Genomic DNA, 22,263 nt, shown 5'->3' with positions numbered 1-22,263 from the left:
CATCTTCTAATTCCTCATTGTCAACTGTCTTCACATACATCTTTCAAATAAAATTTTATCATGAAGCCAAGCACATTTAAACCTTGAGAAAGGAAGACATGTACATACTTTATGAATCATACATGAAGGATGGCAAACCTGGCAACTGTTGCAAATGAGCACCAGCATTCTGCAATGGGTGCAACGAATCCTTGATGAATAGTCATCAAAAGAGGCCCCACAACTCATGCACAATCCAAGCACTTCAGTGCAAGAACTTGGAACTGCTACTCTGTCAGACACTCCAACCCAAATTAGAACATCAACCAAGCTACCAGCCTACCACAATATTTGACTTGTACAAACAAAGCATGATACGCCATACCCATTGAAAAAAGAAAGAAACCCAACAAATTAAAGTAGAGGTACCTGTAATCAAAAACAAAATTTTTCCCTTTAAAAAACCCCCCATCAGGGAAGGTTTCTAAGTATCGTTGAATACCACCAGAGAGCTGCAAAGAGAATTCAGCAATATCCCGTGTTGCTTGTTAATTGGTGATGAAATAATTGACTTTTAGCCTTTGAAGATCGGTTCTACTTGGGTCTTAGAAGTTAGAAGTGTAACAAACTGATGGTTGTGATCACGATACCCAATAGCATCAATATATAATATGATTCAAAAGTAGCAAATAGGTCTTCACAGAGCACTACCTGAAACACATTCTGAAAGCCTTTTCCTTTATTCTTGATATAAGCGGAAGCCATCTCACAGCGCACACCACCTGTGCAATACCTAAGCCAAGCCAAATAAATTTTTTATAGCATACGATATACATCTATGAGCCATCTCTTTTAGAAAAGTAACACACACACACACACACAGCAAAATGGTTGCTTTGGTTCCTGGGTAAAGGTTTGTCACGTCTTCAACTAAACCTAACATACAAAATATCAGCAGTAAGAGGAAAAAATAACCTAAGATGAAGAGTAAATCATTCAGCCTTTAGAACTAAAAACTACAATTGATTTTTTGCTGCAAAAAAACTAAAGATGTGTGATCAAAAGGCTTGCCAAGATCTGTACACCTTTTTGTACTATATGAATATACTGAAACGCTATCTCTCTCTCTTCTCTCCATCTCTCTTACCTACGTTTTGAATCAGGTTGTTCCAGGATTGTGTTTAGGGCTGAAAGAAGACTCCCGGAGATTCCACATGCGACATTGGTATCAAAGCTTCAGGCTGATTCTGAGATATTGTTGCTGCCCATGTCCCACCCAGCTGGCAATATCTCACCCGCCCTTACTGCATCATGCATGGATGAAACCATCGCCCGTGTCTTGATTTTTTGGTGGTGTGGGGACCAAGAAACATTGTATCAGAGCATCATGCTTAGCAAGGCTAAACACTGATTGAGTCCCAGATGAAGATGCAAAGTCCAAGGAAAGGAACACAACATGCAAGAAATTCCCAGGAGGTTGGTTGGTGGGGTTCCACAAGGAACAAGGGAAATGGCAGTCCTGTGAGTCAGATGCCACTTGGAGCACACCAAGAAAGGCTTTCAGGCAACAATTCCCGAGGTTGGTTGGTGGGGTTCCACAACAAGGAACAAGGGAAATGGCAGTCCTGTGAGTCAATGCCACTTGGAGCACACCAAGAAAGGCTTTCAGGCAACAATTCCAAAAGAGGATGATCCTCCAAGGGATGGAGCGAGAGTGCCAAACTCAATACTCAAGAAAAGAAGACTAGAGAAAGTGTTCAGGGACAGAGCATGAAGGCCTAGCGGACAGGATGGAATAGATGCATAGATCTTCATCAGATTTGGAGTTGGATTTGGAGACCGGGCAAGGTTTTCAGTGAAAAGGTTGCCAGGAAGGGAAGGATGACAGGTTTGGGACTCTAGGAAGAGACAAAGGGATGATAACAATCATCCAAGAACAAAAGTTGGAATCCCATCATCAAGTTTAGCAAAGGGGATGTCATGTGCATGCACATGTACATGCTAATCCCAAGGCTGATCCTTGAAGGGCAACAAATAAAGAACAGAATTCAAGCATAAATGTAGGAGCTCTGCAGCTTTATTGGCAGGGAAGGTGTGGTGGTAGGACCAGGAGGCTGTCGGCCAACAGGGCCGACCAGGACATGGAGGACCTCACCTGGAAAAATGTAACATGCAACGTAAGTCTTCGTATTGGAGGATCCTGACACATAAATGCTCACACCATCTTCTGTATCCTGAGTTTCGTGAGTTTAGCAATCCACTTTAATACTTCAAACTTTACAGAGAGATGAGAGAGAGAGATGAGAACTGTACACCGTATGGGGTCCCGAATTACCCACTGAAGGGCCCCCTATCCCGTTACCGAGATAGTATTTGCTTTATTATCTTTAAAGAGACTGACGGTGTGACCGACGATAAGCCAAACGCAAGACCTCTAAAGACCAAGTGTTGGGCTGAACTGTGCACTGCTGTAGAAGCACCAAAGATATCCAATCTCGAGCCTATGCACTCTTCCCAATGGAATGAGGGAGGGATGCAAAGCAAGGGCTAAGAGAGGGGCTGTTTGGGACTGTTCTAGGCTGTATATGAATGCTAAAAATGAATGAGAATGCTGTGTTTTACCTTCATCAAGAGGCTGGAGCAAAACGACGATATGATGAATGCTGAAAACTGCATGGATGCAGAAAACGCAAGGTTTAATGATGGCTGAATGCTGTGAACTGATGGCTGAATGCTGAGAACTGATGTGTTTGCTGATGGAGGGCTGAATGCACAAGCATTGATGCTCCTCTTGCTGAATGATGATACGCTTCTCCAAAACGCATGGATCTGAGGTGGATGCAAGGCTGAATGGGATGCGCCTGAATGCTCCTTGGCTGAATTATGAGATGAATGAGAGAATGGGTCAAGCCCTCCTATTTATACTAGTAATGTTGCTAGTCGGTTGGCACTAGATGCTGGCCGACTACTCTATAAACATTAAATGCTTAATGATGATGCATAAATGCTGAAAATGATGGGAAAATTACCAAAAAAAACATGGATGCTATCTGAGGTTCCTGCAATGGTCTAGATGCTATGCATGAATGATGTGCAATATGCAAGATGCTTTCTGATGCAAACCCTAAAGTTTCTACTGACTTATATGCATGAATGCGTCTCTTTAAGTGGATTAAGGGACTTACACTGACTGACTGACTTGCTATGGCTGAGAATGACCTACGTAGCTCGTGCCTGACTTATCCTAGACTGAGGATATACAATGGGGTCACGGCATACGACAAATATCATCCTACTGGGTTCTAATAATGTACAGATGTTGCACTGTTGATGATGAGCCAGTTTGTCACCATGCACTGCAGTGCAAAGTGCATGTGACATTCCCTCCTGCTTAGCTTGGCGGCAGGTTCATGGCTTCCAAGTAGTCCGCCAACAACTGGGGGTACTCTTGAAAGAACTCCTCATCTAGCCATACGGCTTCGTGGGTACCTCGATCTCGGAATTTCGTATAGAACTGACGTATTCGTCGACCGGAACCATGCTTCCAACGATGAAGAAGGATTTGCTCGGGCTCGATGATTTCTACTTCGTCTACCACATCTGACTGCTGTTCATCTGAAACATCAAACATTTCTGGACCAACATATGGTTTTAGCCAAGAAACACGGAAAACATCATGCATTGTCCAACTGGTAGGCAACTTTAACTTAATGGAGACATCACTTAACTTCTTAACTATTGGAAAAGGGCCAAAACTACGGAATGAAAGCCTGGGACAACGTTTGCCCACTTGTTCAATCTTTGTTTCATGATACGAAAATAGATCCTATCCCCTTCATTGAAATGGATATCTCGTCTAAACTTACTTGCATGTCTGTGAACTGAATAATGGCCAGGCTCAAAATTGAGGACCAAACTAGGTTGAGTACCAAACTCTGCGGAATCGATATACTGATCTTCTATGCTAATTAAGTCTTTTCCAGAGATGTTGAGAATGGTAGACTCCTGACTGGTCTGGATGCTGGTCTTTCTACTAAGAACATCTGCTACTGGGTTATACTGACCAGGGATGTACTTGATCATTCCTCCAACCTGATGGAAGAGCTAACCCTGTCTAGTGTGTTGATCACTCCACTGGGCACTTCACATCGTAGGGAGCCACTTAAGTGCTTGGTGGTCTGTGATGACTGTGAAAATGCGTCCATAAGGAACAAGTTTTAAATGTTTGAGAACTGACTGTTATTCTAGCTTGCCCTTGAAAGTCTTGAAAAGACTAGAGGGAAACTTGCTAGGAGGTTCTGCTAACTGTGGGATACTCGGTGGGAGATCATCCTTAAAAATGTCTGAATGAGAAAGGAGATCTGCCAACTGAGGGACTGAAAAAGATGAGACAGCGGTTATCGATGAGATAGAAGTTGTCTAAGCATAAATCAATGCTCCTTCTGCTCCCTTGCGGATAGCTCGTCGGGCCTAGAGATAAGAAATCATAGGAATGCCAAGAATGCTCCTATCTCCCCGAATCATGACAGGCTCATGAAAACCTTTACAGATAATAAAGGTGTCCTGCCCCCAATTGGGAATAGGTTCATACTGACGAAACCACTGGATTCCTAAGATCATCTCACATCCCAAAAGAGGAGAGACAATGAAATCTCGCTCGAATGAGGCCTTTTGAACTTGAAAAGAAAACTGTTGTGCCCGTTGAGATGTGTGGGTGCAAAGACCATGAGTAAACCCGTCTACCTCCAAATTATAGGGCACTAAGGTACAGCTCATGTTGGTAGCCAACTGGGGAGAGATGGCGTCCTCAGAACTACCCATGTCAAAAAGGATTATGAACTGGTGGCCCTTGGCAGAGCCATAAGCTCGGATCAGGCTTTTCTATGTGGTTGTTGCCTCACCCTCCTGCTTAGCATGAAGTACCACGGATGGCATGGGATGCATAGAAGGTAAGATTTGAACTGCATTGGTGGTAGCAGGCGGGTCTGGAGGAGCGGGGGATACTGTGGCAGAAGGCTCTTTGGAGGCTTGCTCCGCTTGCCTTTTTGGACAATCCTTCTTACCATGCCCTATGATGTGACAGAAAAACATCTGTTTTCTGACTGATACCTCTTTTGCTCCTCTGGAGAAAGATAACCTCCAGTAATGCCTGCTTGAGCCTTTTCCTCAGGGGTTTTCTTAGGCTTGGATTCCTTACCCCCTGAACTAGAGCTAGGACTGTTGTCTGTCTTAGTGTCTTTAGAAGACAAATTACCCTTTCCCAATTGGGGTTTGGTACTGGACTAAGATGACTGCTTGGGCTTGCCTCCGTTCATCTTCATTTCTTCATTCTGAGCGAGAGTCAAAGCCCGGTCATATGTACTAGGTTCAAAGTTGCGAACTGTGAACCGAATGTTATGATCCAATCCACGAATGAATTGCTCCATCTTGGCCTGCGCAGATAGCCCTAACTGTTGTGCTAAAGTGATAACCTTGCCGAAAAACTGAAGCATTGGGGATCCGTTCTGTCTGAGTCCATAGAACTCATCTGCCAAACCGGTCATGTACTGGGGCGGGAGGAATCTGGTCTTCAGGTCATGTACAAAGGTATCCCAACTGAAAGTTGTGACAGCTGTGGTCTGGTCTGTATAGAGATTAGACCAATGTTGCCACCAAGTGACTACCTCACCAATGAGATGGGAGCCGCTACTACGTGGACTCTATCCTGAGGATCTGTGATCCTAGCTAATGGAAAATGAGCAGTAAATTGATGAATAAATTGATTTACTACTAAATGATCACACTTACCATCATACTTACTGAAATTAGGTTGACTTCGAATGACGGTAGTTGATGCTGCGGACTGCTGGCTGGTAGCACCTGAGGCTGGGGATGCTGAAGAGAGGTGCTGGTATCTAAGATGGATGGCCTCCTTTTCCCTTTGGTGCTCGAGTAACATACGTTCTCGATCGAGCTCTCGTTGGTGATCTCGAGCGGCGAGCTCAGCCTGACGCCGGTCTTCGTCGATCCTACGTTGGGCTTCCTCATAGTCCCGTCTTTCTGCTTTTTCTTGTTGCTTTCTAGCTTCTGCTTTTGCTTTTTCTTCTCTCCTTCGGGCCTCATCCTCTCTCCTTTGTTGTTCCATCTAAAAGAAGAGGGAGATGTAGTCGGGTGCTGCTCGAGGCGAAGGAGAACGTGTTGTTGTTGCCTCCAAGAGTTGGAGACGCTCCATGAGTAGTTGGTTCTCAGCTCTAAGAAGAGCTATGGTGTCTGCAGTAGACGGAAGAGCAAGGTCTCCTTCGGGGGAGACGTCTTCCGCTGCGAGTACTCTCCTCTGTAGACATGATGCTGAAGTCGATGGTCGTGCCGGAACGCAATCTGACCATCCAAGGATGCCCTCAGCTAGGATACGGTGTGTGTGGACAAGCTGAATCTGATACCAATGTAACATGCAGCGGAAGTCTTCGTATTGGAGGATCCTGTCACACACATGCTCACACCTATGCTAACACCCCCTCTCAATACCGGATGCTGAACAAACTCCATGAAGGCAAAGATGAGAAGCCAAGGATGCCTGAGACACCAGCTTGGTGAACAAATCTGTTGCATTCTCTACTGAAGCACAAAACTCCAAACGCAGATCTCCCACAAGAATCTGTTCACGAACATAGTGATATTGGATCTTAATGTGTTTCGTATGAGTATGAAACACAAGGTTCTTGGCGATAGCGATGAAACTCTGATTGTCACAACAAAGAAGAGTAGATCCAGTAGGAGGAAAGCCAAGTTCTCCCAACAATCTCCGCAACCAAATCACCTCACGTGCAGCATAGCTAGAGGAAAGCGCCACAGTAGGCTGCTTTTTACTGCTCCATGAAATGGCTCCCGACCCAAGTGAGAAAACATAACCAGTGGTCGAACGCCGAGTATTTGGATTTCCAGCCCAATCTGAATCAATCCATCCAAGAAGAGTGCACCCTTGGCCATAAAAGATGCCAAAATCCACAGTACCACTCAAGTACTAAAGCACCCTAATAGCACACCGCCAATGTGGCGGGACTTGGATGTGAAAGAACTCAATAAGCTAACTGTGAAACAAATGTCCAATCAAGAGTAGGCCAACCATACCAAACATCCAACAAGAACCCGATATTGTCACAAATCAATCCCTGGAGAAGCATCAAGAAGAAAAAGCTTCTCACTACTATCCATAAGAGAAGATACTGGTCTACACCCAGTCATCTAAAACCTGTCAAGAATCTCCCGTATGTACTTTTGCCGAGAAAAGAAATTCCCACAGGGCTCTGCCAAGTCTCAAAGCCAAGAAAGTAATGCAGAAGGCCAAGATCCGTCATCTCAAACTCTTGCTCCAAAGCATCCATGACTGAACGGACCCTCACAGAATAAGAACATGTAAAAATGAGGTCATCAACATAGACCACAATGATAACAACTAACCCCCTCTCAAGGAGGATATAAAGGTTTGAATCTGCATGAGAGCGGTGCAGGCCAAGCTTCTGTAACTCATCAATCTGCTGGTGCCAAGCCCGCGGAGCCTGCTTCACACCGTACAAGGCTTTCTTCAAGTGATACACCTGGTCCTATCTTCCTGGAAAGCTGACTTGACGTCCATCTGAAATACGGGCCATCTTTGATGTTTTGCAAGTACAAGAACGGCGAATGGTAGTCATCCGAGCTGTCGGAGCGAAGATCGCATTGAAGTCGACCCCAGAGCGCTGAGCATAGCCCTTGGCAACAAACCTCGCCTTGTGCTTGTCCAAGCTGCCATCAGCTTTATACTTTGTTTTGAAGATCCACCACACACCAACCACCTTACACTACTGTGGCCTAGGCACCAAAATCCAAGTGCCATTCCGTTCTATAGAATCCAGCTCTCCTTGCATAGCACGATACCAAGCCTCATGCGAAAGAGCCTCGTCCATAGATGTGGGATTAGAAGGACCATGAATAATAGAAGACATAAGAGCATAGTTAACAAACAAGTTGCCCTCATGAATTTGTCTCCCTACAACTCTAAAAGATTGCTTGAGAGTACCAGGCAGAGGAGCAGAAGGAAGCTCTCTCAACCCAAAATCACAAACTATTTGATAATACCATCCAGGCACCGGTTTGCTAGAGATCTCTATAGGAGGAGCAGAAACATCATCATCATCATCCAAATGAGAATCCACAAGGGAAGTCCGTGCTGGAGGAGGAGGAGGAGGCGGAGGAGGAGGAGGAGGAAGAAGAAGCTCACCACCTCCCTCTGAAGGTGCAAGAATCTCATCGAGCACCACATCTCGGCTCACAACAACTTTGCCGGCCTATTGATCATAAAGGCGATATGCTTTGGACACAGAACCATATCCAAGAAAAGTCATACTTACAGCGATGCTTCTTGGTTACAACATATGCCGAACAACCAAATACCCACCACAAATGAACAACAAAGGGCTTCTCACCATGGAAAGCCTCATATGGAGTTTTATCTGGAAGAGCAGCTATAGGAGACCTCTTCTGAATATAGACAGCAATAGAAGCCGCCTTAGCCTAGAAACGTCAAGCATAGCACGGGACATCTCCATGATAGTCCAATTCTTCCTCTCTACAACTCCATTCTATGATGGAGAGTATGCTATGGTTAGCTGTCTCCGAATGCCCTCATCCTTGCAATATTGTTGAAACTCTTGGGATGTAAACTCACCACCTCTGTCAGCCTTGAGAGCCTTGACCGAAGAACCGGTCGCTTTCTCCACCTCAGTCCTCCAATCACGAAAGTGTTGAAACATCTCATCCTTGGTCTTCAAGAAGAAAACCCAAGTAAATCTCGAGAAGTCATCCACCATCACGAGCATGTACAACGCCATACTCAAAGATATGGCACTCATCGGCGGACCACACAAGTCTGCATGAACAAGAGCAAGTGATGTCGAAGGTCTGCGTCGCCTCCTTCGGAAAGGCAGCTCGGTGTTGCTTTCCTCGTAAGCAAGAGGAATAAACGAAAGCTGGAGCATGTTGGATGGAGTGGAAGCACTCCTGCACAAACACACAAATACGCACGCACAAAGCAAGGTTGAACAAAAAACGTGAGAGAGCTTGATGTTGGAAAAGTACACGATTGATAATGATAAGAAAGTACAAGGTACTAAGGTATAAGTTAGTGAAAGGACACTTACACCTGTCCCAAGCCCTAAAAGGCCTAACACACTGAAGTGTGTTCACACGAGGAAAAAAACCTTGTGAGCACAAGGTAAAAAGTGCTCGTGTGTAGGACTTGTTCACACCAAGACTTCCCAGAGGCCAAAGGCTACTAAAACCTCTTAAAGTGAATGGTGTGAACATGTACAAGGTGTGTGACAAATCACCCTAAAAATAGTAGTAAGCCTAAAGCTTTGCAAAAAGCTTCAAACTTCTCCCTAGAAAGGAGCTTTGTAAACCCATCTTCCACATTGGCATGTGTAGGCATGTAGGTCAAGGCTATCTCTCCTGCATGGAGTCTCTCCTTGACATAATGATAATGCACCTCAATGTGCTTTGTCCGCGCCATAGTAGTTGCATACTTTAGGTACAGTACGGTATGCGTACGAGTACATAAAGTACACATCGGGATGCGCTCACTTTTTTAAAATAATGTATATGTAATTTAAAAAAATATATTATATATAGCAATACCGATACATAGAGAGTCTACATCTGGTGCTCTAGATCGCCTCTACTACGGTCGCTTTGGCAGCTCTCCCTCTGGAATGTACACGACGAGTACACCCCAATATTGGCCTTTAGAGGTGAAAGGACAACTTTGCTCAGTTGAAGAAGTGAGGGAAGTGGTCGTGAGATCTCAAGACTAAGCTCAAGTTACTCGTCTATCAATGCTCTCAACCTTTCTGTGAAGCTGTACGTATATCTCCTCCGACTCATCACGTACTATGTTGCTCTCCTCGGCATGCTATTGATTGTGACACTCGAGCTCCTCAACATCAACCTACATACCATGTATTCACTAGTAGTTATTAGTGACTAGCCACTTTAAACTTTTTTTTTTAAGTACGGGTACGAAATGCATGGTACCGGTACGGTACATTGATAGTACCAAACGGGTGAGTACAAGTACGGAATGCAACTATGGTCCGCGCATGAAAAACCGGATTCCACGCCACTGCCAATACACTTTGATTGTCAGTGAAAATGGTGTTGTCTAATACTAAGGTCTGCTAATAGACAACGGAGGCATACGCACTCCACAATAGTTGTGAATGCTGCCCTGTACTCAACCTCACAACTAGAAGTGGCCGCTGTCGGCTGCTTCTTGTTGAGCCATGAAATGCATGTAGTGCCCAGGAAACAATTACCACTGGTTGACACTCTAGTGTCATAGCATCCTGCCCAGTCACTATCAGTGTAGGCGGTCACGCATAAAGAAGACACATTGCCATAAAACAATGCAAAGTCTTGAGTGCCTTTAAGGTAACGAAAGACATGCTTCAGTGCTTGCCAATCCCTAGTGCCAGGACAATGCATAAATCTGCTCAATTGTGACATGGCATACTATCAAGACGGGTAGTGCATAGGTAAATAAGACATCCCACAGCCTGCTGATAAGTGGCAACATCAAATGGCTCGGAAGAGTCCTCAAGTGATAGTCGTAAACCTAGTTCCATAGAAGTAGAAACAAGTTTGCAATCTATCATTTGGAGCCTTTCCAAGAATTAATGTATCTCCGCTGAGATAGCATGATGCCCCCCTCAATTGGTATAAACTGAATACCCAAATAGTAATGCAAAAACCCCATGTCTCTAACATCAAATGCATACTATAATTCAACTGTGAAAGCTGAAATTTGCCCCTCATCACGGCTAGTCACAACTAAATCATCCACATAAAGGTTCAAGATTATGAAATCATCCCTTGTCTGCGAACACAGAGGGTACTCTTAGTAGGACTATTTTGAAAAACATGAGAGATCAAGTACGCATGAATCTTTTGATACCAAGCACAAGGGACTTGTTTAAGGCCATAGACTGCTTTACACAATCTGCATACTTTATGCTCTGCACCTATCTGAACAAAGCCAGGAGGCTACAATACATAAACCTTCTCCTGCAAATCAAAATCAGAAAAGCAGTTTTGACATCCAACTGATGTACATTCCAACCTTTAGGCGCAGCCAATGCAACAATAGTGTGTATGGTAGTCATATGTGAAGTAGGTGCAAAAGTCTTCTCATAGTCAATGCCCTCTCGTTGGGCATACCCTTTGGCGACTAAACAAGCCTTATAGCAATTAAGGGAGCCATCACGCTTGTGTTTCAACTTATACACCCACTTTGTGCCCATGGCACATTTGCCTACGGGCAAGTCACATAACTCCATGTTCAATTTCTTTCTATGGAGGCCAACTGTGAACGCATGGCTATAACCCAATTATCACTCTCCAATGCATCAAAATGAGAAAGTGGCTCCTCATTACATGCGGTAGCAACAAGGGATATGTCAACAAAATGAGATGCATATCAAGAGGTAGCGCGTGTATGACCTGGCATAAGTGCAGGCATCTTGCTGTCACGCAAGCTGTCAATGAGCCAGCAAGGAACTCTCTCTGAGTCACAAATCGCTGCATCCTCTTCAACCAATGCATCACCCATGGCATCCTAATCAAAGTGTAGCAAATCTGGAGCAATATGGGGAATGTTTGGCTGCTGATTTTGCTAATTTTCAGCAGCTATAGGGGGTCGCAACAAATGAGCCAGAATAGGCTCAACGTGATCAACTACTGACTGAAACAAAGGCATTAAAGAATCAAAGACATCGGAAGCATCAATCGATGGTTGTTGCCTGATAGAAAGCAGGGGCTGAGATGAAAACTCATCAAAGATTACATCCCTGGACACAATAATCTTCTTGGTAGAAGGTACATAAAGCCTGTATCCCTTGCTTTCAATGCTATACCCCACGAAAATACATGTCAATGCCTCAGCTTCAAGCTTATGTCTTTGTTGTGCTCGTACATGCACGTAAGCCAAACACCCAAAACACGCATATAAGTGACTACAAGGATTTTGCCATTCCAAGCCTCATAAGCTGTCATAGATTTCAATGCTTTAATGGGATAGCAGTTCAGCACATAGTTGGCGCATATGACCGCTTCAAGCCAAAGTTTGGATGGCAAATCATTGCTTTTAAACATACATCTGGCCATTTCCATAAGTGTACGATTACGGTGCTCAACCACACCATTCCGTTGTGGTGTATAAGAAATAGTACACTAATGAGAAATACCAAGTGATTGCATAAAAGCTGTAAACTCATGTGACAAATATCCCCCCCCCCCCCCTCTCGATCTATACACAATGTTATGAGCTTATGGCTACAAACATTTTCAACCATAGGGAGAAACAGATGGAAAGCTGAAAATGCATCTGATTTAGCTTTCAAACCATATACCCTACAAAAACGAGTGTAATCGTCAATGAAAGTCATAAAGTACAAATGTCCAGCCAAAGATGGTGCCCTCATAGGACCACGTAGATCACTACTATGTACGAGCTGCAATGGACAAGTAGCCTGCACTGTGCCTTCTTTTGGAAAGGACTAATGATGCATCTTTCCCAATATACATCCCTCACATACATGCTTGTGTGGGAGCTGAATAGGTAGCAACTCATGAACCATAGAATCACAATGTAAACGCATAATAAGAGAAGGGAAATTAAGGTGACCAACCCGAGCATCCCACAGCTCAATGTCACGCATAACTTGTGGAGTTGATGCAACCATAGCATCATCATGAGAATCCATACTCCTTTCATACATGTCAAACCTGTAGAGGCCATTGCATAATGTATCAGAAAGCATAAGCACATTGGAATCTCATGTGTCATAAATGGAGCAGCAATGGTTAGAAAACTGGATTTTGAAGCTAGCTTTTGCAAGTGTTGAGACAGAAATGAGATTGTTACGAATCCTAGGTATATACAAAGTATCTGCAAGAGAAAATGTGCCCCCACTACATGAGGTCAACTCCACATTGCAAATGCCTTTTAATGGCATATGTTGCATTATTAGCACATAGAACTGTGCCACCTGATGGTGCATCTCTCAAGGTAGCTGTCATGTGCACAGTGTGTGTCTACCGTGTGCTACACGCACACAAGACTAGCTTCGAGGTTTTGGGGAAGCTTGGAGCTAGGCAGGCAGATTGGCAAGCTGAGTTAGGGATAGACTAACGGGCGGCAACCCAAGTATGGACGGGCGGGCGCCCAAGTGTGGACGCCCGATGACCGGCCAAGAGCCTATAAAAGGGTGGCCAAGGTTAGTCATTAGTCATATAGAGTCTCACATGATTTGTGAGAGCTCTATGGTCTGGAGCCTGAATCTAGTGCAGACGTGCACCTGCTTCGTGCAGCCGAGGCCGGCAGCAGTCTCGAGGTCCGCGAGGGTAGCTTCCTCGCGGTATGGGACGTCACGAGGTAGAGATTGGTCGGTACCTCCATCTAGTTAGCTCAGCTCGTGGCTCGGTGGGGACAGCCAAGTCTTGTGGGCTTGCCCACAGCTGTCGTGGTTGGGAGGTGAGTCAGGCTTGCACACCCTTCTTATTTGTTTGGTTTTGTTTGTAGGTTTCGAGTCTCGTACCAGGAGCGTTCTACGAGGAGATCCTATGGGGTTTTGACAGTGGTATCAGAGCGTGCCTCGTGAACGAGCAAGTCGGTAGGTAGAGAAGATGAGGTCGAAGATAGGTATGTGTTCAAGAAGCTTGCTGTTTTTCATATTAGTATGTTGTTTTTTTCATCGAAGAAACCCGTGATGACGGAGCAGGTGGTTTAGTAGGGTTGTTTTGCTTAGCAAGAAGAAGGCTCGATGCGTTTTTGCAGTCGCATGAACACTTGAGAGAGAAAACAAAAAAGCATGGCGGCTTTTGTTGGTAAGAGAGAGAGAGAGAGAGACAGAAAGAGAGAGAAGTTCATTGGCTGTTGTATGCGCAGTTGGATGCTGGCCGGGTGCTGCTAGTCGCGTACTGCTGGCCGGGTGCGGTTTGGTGCTACCGACTGTTGTGGGCGCATGCGTATAGGTGCCGCTGTATAGGTGACAGCGCTAGCGCACGTGCAGTCGTCATGGGCTACGCAGGCCGGCAGACGGGCCAGGTACGTGTGCAGGCGCAGGGCAAGCGCTGGTGCGCAGGCGACACATCCGCAATCGGCTCCGTACACAGGCTGGTCGTAGGCGGCGCTAGCAAGTGAGCGCAAGGCGGTAGGAAGGCGCTGCAAAAAGAAAAAAGCGAAAGCAACCGCCGGGTGGTTAGCTTTTGTTTTTTTTATTTTTATAAAAAAAACATTGAACAAAGATCCACCTAAGCTACCTTCCTTTCGTTTTTTTTAGATAAACCTTTTATATATATATATATATATATATATATATATATATATATAATATATATATATACATATATATATATATATATATATATATTCTGTTTGCTTTAAAAAAACACCTTTTTTTTCTTTCTTTTTTTTTATTTTTCTTTTTCTTTTTTTTAACACAAAAGTAAAAGCTCAAGTTTGCTTTTGGGAAAGCTTATATAAACCCCTTAAGTGGGCTTCTTGCCACACATCTCTCAAGTTTTCAAGCTCTCAAGCTCTCAGGTTCTCTAGCACTTTTCTTGTGCAAGATCGAATTTTCTCTCCCCTTGCCCTCTTCAAGATGTCGACCCAAGAATCCGAGTTGGAGCCCCTTATCAAACACGAAGGATTGTCGGCTACGGACGATACCGATGCCGATCTTTTTGACGATTATGTGTCAAAATTAGATTTCCAAGAGTTCAAAGTTTCTCTCGAAGCTTCTTCTTCGGAACGTCAAGCACAAATCACCGCGCAGATGCAGGCTTTGCAGAACTCCATCTCTCTGTTGACCACTACTCTATCTACTCTTTCGGGTATGGATACCTTGGCCTCTGGTTTAGGCCCCAACATTACTCCGGAACAATTTGGGGGCGAGCAAAAGCAGCGTACCAAGGAGATAGTGGACACTGGACACTTGGCTACATAAGTGGCAAGTCCATTTTCAGTTCCATCCATATGATGATGGGAAAAAGATCCAGTTAGCAGCAAGTTTTCTCTCAGACAAATCTTTGCTTTGGTGGAAGGAACTCAACCCTAAGCCAACGACTTGGGCACAATTCGAAGATGTCTTCAAGAAAGAATTCCTCAAGAAAGAGGATGATTATGATGTTGTTGTCCGGTTTACAGCTTTGACCATGACCTCGCAGCACCTCACTTATAAGGTCTACCTCCAGAAATTTAGAGACTTGCAGATGAAAGCTACGAAGATGGATCCCACAACTCTTTTGGGGTTCTTTGTAGCCGGTTTAGCCGACTCATACCGTTTACACGTTAAAAATAACAAATGCAAAACTTTGGACGAGGCCATTCATTCAGCTCGTATCTATGATGATACAATGGTCTCTTTCAAGTCTAAACCCGTTACCGAACAGGGAAACAAGCACAAAAGAAAGTTCTCCGCACCAATGGCTAACGCGACTGAAGGAAAGTCTTCGGACCAATCTTCGAAGAATTCCAGTTTAACACCAACGAAGAAGAAACGACTCCTTAAGGCTTTGAAGCTCAAGGAGGAGGGACGTTGTTTCATCTGCGAAGAAAAAGGACACATGCGTAACGAGTGCCCGAAGCAAAAGGGTACAAAGACCAATGCAGGACCCAAGCCAAAGGCAACTAACCAGTTGTCTTTGACAGATACGTCAGTTACTGTACTTTCTCGCCCTAGTACATGTTCTGATTGTTTGTTCAACTCTAAAGTTTTTGGCTTGCATGATCTTCTCCGAGTTTATGGAGAAGTGAATGGCCATAGCATCCACATTCTTCTAGACCCTAGCAGCTCACACAACTTTGTTAACTACAAACTTGTGCAGAAATTGAGTCTTGATACGACACCCAGCGATCATACCTATGAGGTACGCCTACCTGCAAGTCGACAAGTATGGGATCAAAAGGTGGAGATGCTACCAATCTGGATTCAGGACTACAAAGATACTCTGGAATGCTATATTATGCACCTACAACATGTAGACTTGTTATTAGGGATTGAGTAGTTTAAGACTCTTCAAGTCCAGATAGATTGGTCTAGTCATATTTTTTCTTTTCAGCATAGACACACCCTGTATAGTATTTTAGATGATTGTGTACATCCCTCTCAGGGACCTCTTGTAAATACAGTTGATTTTGGAAATATAATGGATTCTTCTTTGTATCCTGCTTTCCATTGTGTATTGAGTCCACTTTCTTCATTTCTCATACCTTCTATGGATGTCAATGAATTAAGTGTATTTGAAAGCAAAGAATTACAGAAGATATTTGATTCATTTCAAGATGTATTTCCTAAGGAACTGCCATCGGGCTTACTACCTGAAAGGGCAGTAGATCATCGTATTGACTTGATCCCTGGTGCTCATCCTGTTAGTATTCCACCTTACAAGATGAGCCAAGCTGAGGAAGATGAGTTGGCTAAACAACTCGAAGATTATCTAAGGATGGGCCAGATCCGTCCAAGTAAATCACCTTGGGGTGCACCTGTGTTGCTTAGGAGAAAGAAGGACAACACCTGGAGAATGTGTATAGATTACAAGAGATTGAACAAGCTGACAATTAAGAACCGTTATCCTCTCCCTAGATCAGATGACCTGATTGACCGGTTAGCAGGAGCGAAATATTTCACGAAGATAGATTTACGTACTGGCTATCACCAGATACGTATTCATAAAAGGCATGTCGAAAGAACCGCCTTTCGGACTAGGTATGGCCATTACGAGTTTCTCGTATTACCTTTTGGATTAACCAATGCTACAGCCACTTTCCAGCAAATGATGAACGATCTTTTTCGTGAACATTCGGGAAAATTTGTGGTTGTGTTCCTGGATGATATTTTGATATATAGTCGTACTCTTGAGGATCATGTTAGACACCTCACGATTGTCTTATCTATTTTAAGACAGAATCGACTATATGCTAAGTTAAGTAAATGTGAGTTTTTTATGACAGACATCATTTACTTGGGACACAAGATAACTAGAGATGGGACTATGACCGAGTTCAGAAGGTTCTGGACTGGCCTATACCGCGAACAGTGAAACAACTTCGTTCTTTTCTCGGTTTTGTTGTTTTTCTTCGGAAATTTGTGCGGGAGTACTCTCAGCTCACACTACCGATGACCGACTTGTTGAAAGATCGTGGACGTAAGTCAAATCAACCTATCACTTGGAATAACGATTTGGATATGGCCTTCAGACTTTTGAAAGATAAAGTCAAGGAAGCACCTATCTTAGCATTTTACCCGATCCTAGTCGGCCTTATGTTCTTGAAACTGATGCCAGTGACTATGCCATCGGGACTGCTCTATTTCAAGATAGCAAACCTGTTGCTTTTGAAAGTAAAAAGCTAGACAACACTCAATCTCGTTGGCCAACCCTTGAGAAGGAGCTTTATGCTGTGATTCACGCTCTCAAGGTTTGGAGACATTATTTATATGGCTCCAAGTTTGTGGTATTGACTGATTATCAGTCAATCAAGTATGTGTGTGATGCGGATGATTTGAGAGGAGGGAAAGCTCATTGGGCTGAGTTAATGCAAGATTTTGATTTTGAGATTTGTTATCGAAAAGGGTCCATGAATAGTGTTGCAGATGCGCTTAATCGAATTAGAGAGGTGAATACTTTGTCGTTCACCGAGATTTCTACTGACTTATTTCAATCATTGAGAGGGCTTTGCAAGACTGATAGTTATTTTGGTCCATTTTGGTTATGTTTCTTGGCATGGGAGTGATGCAAGCTCGCATGGCTGCGTGCTCATGGAGCAGATTGTTTTCTTCCTGCTAGAAAGGAACAGTGGGACCTACAGTTATGGGCATCTCTAGGTTGCCAGATGTTTCATGAGGGAACAGGTAACTAGATGTATGTTGTTGTTGGCACTGTTGTTGAATGGTGCCATGAATGGTTCTGTATGGAAACAGGACAGAAGTTTCAAAGGGAAACAGACCTAAGGGTTTCATGTGGAAACAGGTCGTAGGTTTCTCAAAGAAACATGTTTTTGGGTTTCTCCAGGAAATAGGTCACATGCAGGCAGAAGGTACAGGAATGAACACATGTTTGGTACAACCTTGCTACTGATTAGACAAGGGACAGGGAATCCATGACAGAGATGGATAGTACCCTTGGAAGGTAGAGAGGGTTGGTGCAGGTGTGTCGACTGTATGGTATGCTGTGCTGTGATACAAGTTCTCTTTTGAGAGACAGTTCGGGAGTCTGTGTTGTGATGCAGGAGCACTGGATGTGTCAGGGTGTGATGCTGTTCATAGTGTGAGAGGCTATGGATGGTTGTGGCAGCCTTGATCATGGGAGAAAGCTTCTGTATGCAGACTCAATGTGAGAGAGTCTTTCGATGTGAACAATGGCTGGATTTGTTTGTGGATGCCGTGTGGACAAGAAGCCAGATGCAGGTTCTTTGCAGGCTTCAGGAGTTCTACTGGGACGGCTGAATTACCAGCCTTATATTGTAATCAAAGCTCTTTTAATCAATTAAAGAAATACCGCAAGGGGCGCCACTGCGATTAGGGGCCAATCGGTGTCCGTGTACTGTTTGCAGGAGCACTCTAGCTCCCCCTGTTTGTTTTCCTTTTCTAGGTCCTCAATGGCGTTGAAGTGTTTTATGTGCGAGTGTTTGTTTCACCGCCCGTCAGGCCGGTTTACAAGGTTCCGTTGCCGGGACCCATCATCGACTTTCTCAAGGAGGCGAGTCCGTGGTTGCTTTGGTCGGGACAATCGCCAACTTTCCCAAGGGGGCGAGCTCGTGGTTGTCTCATGAGAGTCACATCAAAAGCTTCAACATGAGGAAAGTGAAAAGGAAGTGCAGGACACAGTGCAGGATTTTTGTGTGTCTTTGCCTATGTGAGGTGAAGAGCAAGAGCTGAAGATGAAGTTCGGGAGAAAAGACACCAAGGACAAGAAGTAGTCGGCCAGGAACAAGAAGCAGTTGAAGTGTTATGGTGCAAGAGATGCGTTGAAGGCTATGGCTTTCGACAGTGTGTCACACAGGTCATTTGGTTATGTTTCTTGGCATGGGAGTGATGCAAGCTCGCATGGCTGCGTGCTCATGGAGCAGATTGTTTTCTTCCTGCTAGAAAGGAACAGTGGGACCTACAGTTATGGGCATCTCTAGGTTGCCAGATGTTTCATGAGGGAACAGGTAACTAGATGTATGCTGTTGTTGGCACTGTTGTTGAATGGTGCCATGAATGGTTCTGTATGGAAACAGGACAGAAGTTTCAAAGGGAAACAGGCCTAAGGGTTTCATGTGGAAACAGGTCGTAGGTTTCTCAAAGAAACATGTTTTTGGGTTTCTCCAGGAGATAGGTCACATGCAAGCAGAAGGTACAGGAATGGACACATGTTTGGTACAGCCTTGCTACTGATTAGACAAGGGACAGGGAATCCATGACAGAGATGGATAGTACCCTTGGAAGGTAGAGAGGGTTGGTACAGGTGTGTCGACTGTATGGTATGCTGTGCTGTGATACGAGTTCTCTTTTGAGAGACAGTTCGGGAGTCTGTGTTGTGATGCAGGAGCACTGGATGTGTCAGGGTGTGATGCTGTTCATAGTGTGAGAGGCTATGGATGGTTGTGGCAGCCTTGATCATGGGAGAAAGCTTCTGTATGCAGACTCAATGTGAGAGAGTCTTTTGATGTGAACAATGGCTGGATTTGTTTGTGGGTGCCGTGTGGACAAGAAGCCAGATGCAGGTTCTTTGCAGGCTTCAGGAGTTCTACTGGGACGGCTGAATTACCAGCCTTATATTGTAATCAAAGCTCTTTTAATCAATTAAAGAAATACCGCAAGGGGCGCCACTGCGATTTGGGGCCAATCGGTGTCCGTGTACTGTTTGCAGGAGCACTCTAGCTCCCCCTATTTGTTTTCCTTTTCTAGGTCCTCAATGGCGTTGAAGTGTTTTATGTGCGAGTGTTTGTTTCACCGCCCGTCAGGCCGGTTTACAATCGTTAGTGAAACACGCTTTTTATTGGCCAAAAATGAAAGGGTATGTAGAAGATTATGTTCTCAAGTGTCAAATTTGTCAAGCAAATAAAGCTGAACGCTTTAGACAGGCTGGGTTGTTGCATCCTTTGCAAATCCCAAGTAATAAATGGGAAAGTATTTCCATGGATTTTATTACCGGATTACCAAGAATACATCAAGGCCACGATTCTATTTGGGTTGTGGTAGATCACTTGACAAAAATGGCTAGATTTTTACCAACCCGGAAGACTATTACAGCTACGCAATTAGCACGACAGTTTATCGAGCAATTGTTTCGACTGTACGGATTACCGCAGGACATAGTCAGTGATAGGGACTCTAAGTTTACGAGTGATTTTTAGAAACTTGTTGAGAAGTTGGAAACAACTTTGAATTTGAGTTCCTCAGATCATCCTCAATCTGATACCAGACTGAAAGAGTGAATCATATTTTGGAGGATATGCTTCGAGCATATGTATCCAAAAGACAGAATTCATCGGAGGATTATCTTCCTATGTTAGAATTTGCATATAACAGTACTAAGCATACGAGTACAAGTTTTAGTCCTTTCATGCTTATGTATGGTTTTCAACCTAGATCACCTGTTACAGTAGGATTCTCAAGACTTCAGCATGATGCAACGCGTAATTTTTTGCAAGATATGCAAGAAATGTTACAAGTTGCGAAGGAATCTATTAGAAGTGCTCAAGACCGAGACAGATTTTATTCTAATAGACATCGTTCACCCAGAGAGTTCTCTGAAGGAACGATGGTGTATTTGCGAGTTCCGAAAGATTCCGAGACTTTACGGTGTTGGGGTAAAGGCATAATGCCCACCCTTATAGTGTGTACAAGCCCATAAGTTATAGTACATAGTACACTTAGTACTTTTAATGTACTAAGTGCACTGTGTGTACTAGTGCAATATACATGTGTGATAGGGGAGTCGCACACTCACACTTGTTGAGTTGACTTATCCCCACAACTCTCTCTCTCTCCCTTCTCTCTGTGTATGTCTCCCACACATGAACTCTAACCCTAATTATCTCTCCCATTCAACTGGTATCAGAGCGTTAAGCTTAACTCAGCAGTGGAGCAGTCGTACTGTAATGCTGAATTCTGATCTGAGCTGAATTCTGGTCGTGCTGAATTCTGATCTGAGGGTCGCCTTGCCTTTTTTTGGTCGCCTTTCCCTGCCCAGCCAACAGGCGTGGGCTGCTCAACTGCTGCCCAGCAGCTGGGCGTAGGCAGCCCAGCCAGCCCCAGCCAGTAGCGTGGGCTGCCCAGCAGCCACGAGGACTGCCCAGCCACTCAGGCGCAGCCAATCAAGCACAGCAACGAGTGTCTGTGTGAGCGTAAGGCTGTGTGAACGTGGGGAAGCGTGTAGAAGCGCTGGCCACTAGGTGAAGGCAGCAAGGCTTTGGTCGACGGCTGGCTACGAGGCGAACTCAAGCAAACACACAAGGCGTGAGCAAAGCACTCACGCGGGCTACAGGGTAGCGCGAAGGCGAGACAGGCAAGCGAGGAGTAGCTGTGGTGCGTGTACCAGCGAAGCCCAGGCTGCCTAGCGCAGGTAGCCAACAGCCAGGCAGAAACCCACGGGCGCCGCCTCCGTTCCCACGGTTTTGGTGAGACGAGAATCAGAGGGCGACTCGCCAAGCGTGGTGGTGCCAACACTAACGGGCGGCCTTCATCGTTCAATACGACAGAAGAATCTCACCCTTTTGCAGCAGCAACAGAATCAGCATCAACATCAGCAAGAAGTGCCCCCCCCTTTCTGCAACAGCATCAACACAAAGAAATTCAGCCTGCAAATCTCAGAGAAATTCAAAAATTAAGAGGTATTTGCCTTCAATTTTGGGAATTTCTTATCAATTCAATCAATTGAGGAGGTACAGGTGCCAAATTGCTCAATTTTTGAGCAAAATTGGCAAAATTGGGTGACATTGGTCACAATCAGGATCAATTTGCAAGAAATTGGATGTCAAAATTTGGGGCTTTTGATGTAATTGTGCAATTAAGCACTCATACATGCTGTATGATGTGAGAAATCGCACATTCGGGCAAAATTGCAGCAAATTGCAGTGCAGATCAAAGGGCTTTTGTGCCGATTGGATTGATTTGCATGCAGGCAATCGCATTTGATGCTTTGGGCAACGTGTTGATGCTTGTCAAGCACTCAATGTGCCTGTAAATCAAGGGGCTTTCATGTATTGGATGTATATGTGGCCAGGGG

General features: G+C 44.6%; 1 protein-coding gene across 1 annotated transcript in view; it reads right to left on the bottom strand.

Moving 5' to 3' along the window:
* Nucleotides 1–22,263, bottom strand: part of LOC147614086 (rhodanese-like domain protein) — a 53,656-nt gene that overhangs the window by 5,413 nt on the left and 25,980 nt on the right. The window contains exons 4-6 of the mRNA XM_086780625.1: nucleotides 691–772; nucleotides 409–491; nucleotides 139–271 (exon numbers count right to left, since the gene is read on the bottom strand). Of these exons, the coding sequence (XP_086636751.1) occupies nucleotides 139–271; nucleotides 409–491; nucleotides 691–772 (298 nt within the window). The remainder of the gene's footprint in view (nucleotides 1–138; nucleotides 272–408; nucleotides 492–690; nucleotides 773–22,263) is intronic.

This window comes from Cibotium barometz, chromosome 42 (genome assembly GCF_041138505.1).
Source record: "Cibotium barometz isolate CiBa-2024 chromosome 42, ASM4113850v1, whole genome shotgun sequence".
In the NCBI taxonomy this organism is placed as follows: Eukaryota; Viridiplantae; Streptophyta; class Polypodiopsida; order Cyatheales; family Cibotiaceae; genus Cibotium; species Cibotium barometz.
Note: the sequence above shows the minus strand (reverse complement) of the source record. Positions and strands in the feature narration are given on the sequence as shown.